The sequence below is a fragment of the Triticum dicoccoides genome, chromosome 2A (genome assembly GCF_002162155.2).
Source record: "Triticum dicoccoides isolate Atlit2015 ecotype Zavitan chromosome 2A, WEW_v2.0, whole genome shotgun sequence".
Lineage (NCBI taxonomy): Eukaryota > Viridiplantae > Streptophyta > Magnoliopsida > Poales > Poaceae > Triticum > Triticum dicoccoides.
Window position 1 is genome coordinate 65,007,835 of NC_041382.1, and position 5,294 is coordinate 65,013,128.

The window sequence follows — 5,294 nt, forward strand, 5'->3', positions numbered from 1 at the left end:
GGCGAGAAGTCCTTCCTCTCGTGCCCGGCGTCCGTCTCCAGGGTCCGGGGGCGAGAGAGCGGCCACCGGAGCGTCTCAGGCCAGCTGCTCCCGCGCATTCCACCGGCGCGCTCCGTCGAGGTACGTGCCCTGCTCCGGCGGCTCCGCATTCCCGGCCGTTCGGATCGTCGGTTCCGCCTTCGTACCGTTGGGTTTGGTGCTGTTCTTGGGTGGGTGGTTCTTCTTCTTCTCCTAGGTTGCGCGCGCCGCGGGCTGATGTGCTTCGCCCCCCGTCTGTAGGCCGTCTGCGTCTTTTCTGAAAATTACAGCGCTTGATGCGTTGAGCTGTTCGTCGCTGTAGGGGAAAAAGGGGCTCTGTTCGTCTCTGCCGCGGAGTGTTCCCGTCCAAGCCCACTGGCGTTTACTTGGTTTTGTCTCCGTTCATTTGTTTATTTCTTGTTAGAAAACGGCCGTTTTGGATTATGCCCTTAAATTGCGAGCTGCAGCTGTAGCAGTACAGTGGGATTAATTAATACTAGAAGCATATATCGCCTCCATTTTTTTTAGCAAAAATATTATTAGTGGAATAGAACCAACATCATCTTTGTTTCTTCATTTCCTTTCAGTGAGGCACTACTAGTTTTCAGAAGGTAAAAAAAAAATGTTTGGTACTTTGTTCTTCACTTGAAGTTTACAAATTTCCCCACCGTCCACTTTCAGTTCTGTCCCCACTAGGAATTCTTGTGGTTCTCACCTGTGTTCAGATGTACAACGGTGGTGCTGTACTTACCATTCATCATTTCATCCCTAGATACTAGATGCTTGTGTTCAGTTACACTGCACGCTCGCCATTCAGGTGGTGGTTCTAGAGTGGTTTTAATTGTGTTTGGTACCAAGAAAACAGAAAAAATCTAGGTCTACCTAAATCCCAGTGCTCTCTTTGCTTCAGTTTTGTTTCTTGTACTGGCCAAAGATTGGATCTCTGCCAAGCTCACAGTTCTTGTTCCTGCCGTATGGTGGATCCAGCAGCAGGCAGCAGGCAGCAGTACCCCCCACATGCCATCAATTCCCTGTAGTAGCATGTTACTTGCTCTAGCTTGGAATCGACTCAACCAGCAAAGGTTTCACATGAGCTGTAGTATGTGTGTAGTTCAAGGGTTTGGAGCTGGCAGTACGTGGAGATGTGTGAACTATGGGTGCTGAGCCAGCTTGGGCTTGGACTCTGGAGCGCTGGGCATTATTCATTGGCCGGCCCTGATTAAGAAATTGCTTCTCCTCAGGCCCTCTTTAAGTGGGGATGAAGCAAACTGTGCACTGCTCTAGATCTTGTAGATAGTAAACAATGGAGGGGTGAGCCTGCATTGCCATGTGCAGCATCTTCCCACATCTCAATTAGGCTACATAACTTCAGACAGATGATGTCGGCCTTTGTTTAGTGGCTTCTCTGATGAAGCAGCTTTGTCCAGTGATCACTGCCTTAGATGTCTGCAGTTAGCGCGGCCAGATACCTTTCGTGCGACGCTAAAGCTGCGCCATCTTGTTCCTAAGCGTGCTCAAAGTTTCTACCACATGTAGGGTATCTTCATCACATAGTTGCCTCAGTTCCTGTCGGTACTACTACAATTGCATTGCATTTTGCCAGAGGCTCGGAGTTCTGTGCCTGAGCTTCAGTAGTTTGTCAACTGAGCTTAGTGGTGGCAATACCGAAATGCATGATGCGATGTGCTCATCTTTGTGGGTTCAGCTTTGTTCCTGTTATTCTCTTTCTCCCTGCTTTTGCTGATGCTTTTGGCTTTTCATACGCTGACCGTATCATGCCGCTTTTCTTTTCCTTCTTTCCCTTGAATTGCTTTCTGCCTGCAATTTTTAGGCCATGTTTTCATGTCTTTACACTTTAAAGGGCGCCAAGGTGGAATTTCTGTCCCTCGGACTTGTTTTCATGCCCGACTGCGTGTGTATTCTTACATTTTCACTAGAAAACCAGGCCTCCTGTGAATAGGTAGTTCAGTTAAGTGTCTGGCTGCTGGTCCATACTGACCGATCTCGCAGGATAACCGCCTGCAGTTTACACAGGAAACTTTAAGTTGCACTAGTTTGGAATGATGAAATATTGAAATCTGTAACAATGATGGAAATTTATCTTTTTAAAGTGCCCTGACTTATCTCAGTTACTTTGTATTCTGACTTTCTTAAAAAGGGTGCGTTCCTGTTGAGTGAGTCACTTGCTGGAAAAGAGAGCTGATTGGGCTGACTTGGTTACAGTCATGCGTGATTCACATGATAGCATGCATCAGTGTGCCCTTTGGGGCACCTTGCAGACATATGTGCAGTGATTGCCAATTTGTGTGTTGTTCTCTTATGATGAAATACTGTTCTTGTTTGCAGCTAGACTTTAAAGCTTAGTGTCGGTATGCTGGTTCTCACTAAATGTCCACTTTTGTTTGATCAGGTTTGGTTAGTTGTCTGGTGTAAACAAATGAAGGTGCTGCTGATTTAGTTCGCCCATTCGACGACTCATCAGATGGATCATCTCACTCTTATGAGAAGCCCTTTCCGTCTTCTGCTCTCACTGCATTTGTTACTATCCTTATTCAACCCTCTGGCAGTAGCAGATTTGGCCTCTGAGAGCCAAGCCCTTCTTGACTTCGCCTCTGCAGTCTACCGCGGCAACAAGCTTAACTGGGGTCAAGGTACACCACCGTGTTCATGGCATGGTGTCAAATGCTCAGGAGACCAGTCACACATATCTGAGTTGAGGGTACCAGGCGCTGGCCTCATCGGAGCAATCCCTCCAAAGACTCTTGGCAAGCTCGATTCTCTCCAAGTTCTGAGCCTGCGGTCGAATCTTTTATCTGGAAGCCTTCCATCTGATGTGGCCTCACTTCCTTCTTTACGTTCCATATACCTTCAGCACAATAAACTTTCAGGAGGTTTGCCTTCCTTTTTCAGTCCTAACCTTAGTGTAGTGGAGCTCTCCTATAATTCCTTCGCTGGAGAGATTCCTACAAGCTTAGAAAACCTTACCCAGTTGTATCTCCTGAATTTACAAGAAAATTCTCTCTCTGGACCCATTCCTGATCTGAAGCTTCCAAGCCTGAGACTGTTAAATCTGAGCAACAATGAGTTGAAAGGCTCAATTCCTCGCTCGCTCCAAACATTCCCAGATAGTTCGTTCTTGGGGAACCCTGAATTATGCGGGCCGCCCCTAGATAATTGCTCATTCCCCACACCAACAACCTCCCCAGAATTGCCTTCAACACCATCATCTCCATCGCCTGTGCATCATGACAGGAAACTGAGCATAGGGTTCATAGTCGCGGTTGCTGTCGGGGGATTTGCAGTACTGATGCTAATTGTGGTTGTGTTGGGTGTGTGCCTTTCAAAGAGGAAGGGCAAGAAAGAGGCCGGTGTCGACTACAAGGGAACTGGTGTCAGGAGTGATAAGCCGAAGCAGGAATTCAGTAGCGGTGTCCAGACTGCTGAGAAGAACAAGTTGGTTTTCTTGGACGGTTGCACCTACAACTTTGACTTGGAGGATCTACTGAGGGCTTCTGCAGAAGTCCTTGGCAAGGGGAGCTATGGGACTGCCTACAAGGCTATACTCGAGGATGGCACTGTTGTGGTTGTCAAGAGACTGAAAGATGTCGTGGCAGGGAAGAGGGAGTTTGAGCAGCAGATGGAGCTCGTTGGGAGGTTGGGTAAACATTCAAACCTAGTCCCGCTTCGTGCTTACTACTATTCCAAGGATGAGAAGCTTGTCGTCTATGATTACACTGCCACCGGCAGCTTTTCTGGCATGTTGCACGGTATGTGTTTTCACTCCTACATATTTCTTTATGATGTCAAGTTGTTAACTGTGCAATGGCTGACAAGAGAACATAACAAAGGGGCCTTCATTGCTCAAGTGTCAAAGTAATTGTTACCTTTCGAAGTACAGAACTTGCTTGTATCCATGCGAAGCCTGATAGTTAGCATCTGAAATTATGAAATTTACAAGATGTTACGAACCTTTATTTTGCAATAGGTCTGAAAATAAGACTTGAGTATATTTCTGCACATTTCCTGCCTGAAGCTGCATTGATTGTTTTCTTCTTCTATATCTTAAACATTTCATGCAAAGAAAGATAACTTGTGTTAGACAAAAAATTAAACTGTTGAACTGATAGTATCTCTTACTGAATTACTGATCAACAGGTATCAGAGGTGTTGCTGAGAAGACGCCATTAGACTGGAACACCAGGGTGAAGATCATACTAGGAACAGCATATGGCATCGCGCACATCCATTCAGAAGGCGGCGCAAAGCTCACCCACGGCAACATCAAGTCGACCAACGTCCTCGTCGGTCAGGATCAAAACGCGTACGTCTCAGACTACGGCCTCAGCTCTCTGATGAACGCGCCCGTCAGCGCGTCCCGCGTCGTGGTCGGCTACCGCGCCCCGGAGACCATCGAGAACCGGAAGAGCACGCAGAAGTCGGACGTGTACTGCTTCGGCGTCCTCCTCATGGAGATGCTGACGGGGAAGGCGCCGCTGCAGTCGCAGGGGAACGACGACGTGGTGGACCTCCCGAGGTGGGTGCACTCGGTGGTCCGGGAGGAGTGGACGGCGGAGGTGTTCGACATCGAGCTGATGAAGCACCAGAACATCGAGGAGGAACTGGTCCAGATGCTCCAGGTGGCGATGGCGTGCACGTCGGCGCCGCCGGAGCGGCGCCCGGCGATGGAGGAGGTGATCCGGATGATCGAGGGGCTCCGGCAATCCGCCTCGGAGAGCCGCGCCTCCTCCGACGAGAGGTTCAGGGACTCCAACCCGCCGTCGGTCTAGCCCGTTGTTCCCTCGCCGGCTTCCTGTCAGCAGATCATTGGATTCATTTAGCTGATTTGTAATTTGAGTTCATGCATGCCAGCACTGGCTGACATCGGGTGCGACCTTACTGGATCGAACAATTTGCATTGAGACTGTAATCTTGGCAAGTGTAGAGATTTTCATTGGGGGATTGAATTGCTATATTTGTTTCATTGCTGTGCTGAATCCTCATGGAGTCATGGTGGCAAGTGCAGCCTGGCTGGCTTTGCCTTTCAGGCTAGCAAACGATACAGCAGCCGCGTACACTAGAAGGCGCCGTTGTGGGTGTGAAGTGAGCAGAGGGAGATGGGGTGCTCAGAGCAAGGTACATAGTTCAGGTTACATGTAAGATTGTGCGGAGTCCCTTAGCTCCGGCCTTTGCCCAAAGGCGCGCCTCGTCCTTGATGAGACGAACAAGATCCTCATGAGATGGTCGCGCTCCTTCGAAGGTGCATGCATTGCGGAGGC

The 5,294-nt window shown here is 48.9% G+C and overlaps 1 protein-coding gene across 1 annotated transcript; it reads left to right on the forward strand.

Moving 5' to 3' along the window:
* On the forward strand, positions 1-4,999 carry LOC119353265 (probable inactive receptor kinase At5g58300). The gene is made up of 3 exons (XM_037619860.1): positions 1-120; positions 2,429-3,785; positions 4,174-4,999. The coding sequence occupies exons 2-3, from the start codon at positions 2,501-2,503 to the stop codon at positions 4,803-4,805; spliced, it is 1,917 nt and encodes a 638-aa protein (XP_037475757.1). The 5' UTR covers positions 1-120; positions 2,429-2,500; the 3' UTR covers positions 4,806-4,999.
* The last annotated feature ends 295 nt before the right edge of the window (positions 5,000-5,294 follow it).

Bases quoted from the DNA above. Each gene is read 5' to 3' on its own strand.
- LOC119353265 (XM_037619860.1), top strand. From the start codon at position 2,501: ATGGATCATCTCACTCTTATGAGAAGCCCTTTCCGTCTTCTGCTCTCA. The intron at 3,786-4,173 runs GTATGTGTTTTC...ACTGATCAACAG, and splicing joins CTTTTCTGGCATGTTGCACG to GTATCAGAGGTGTTGCTGAG.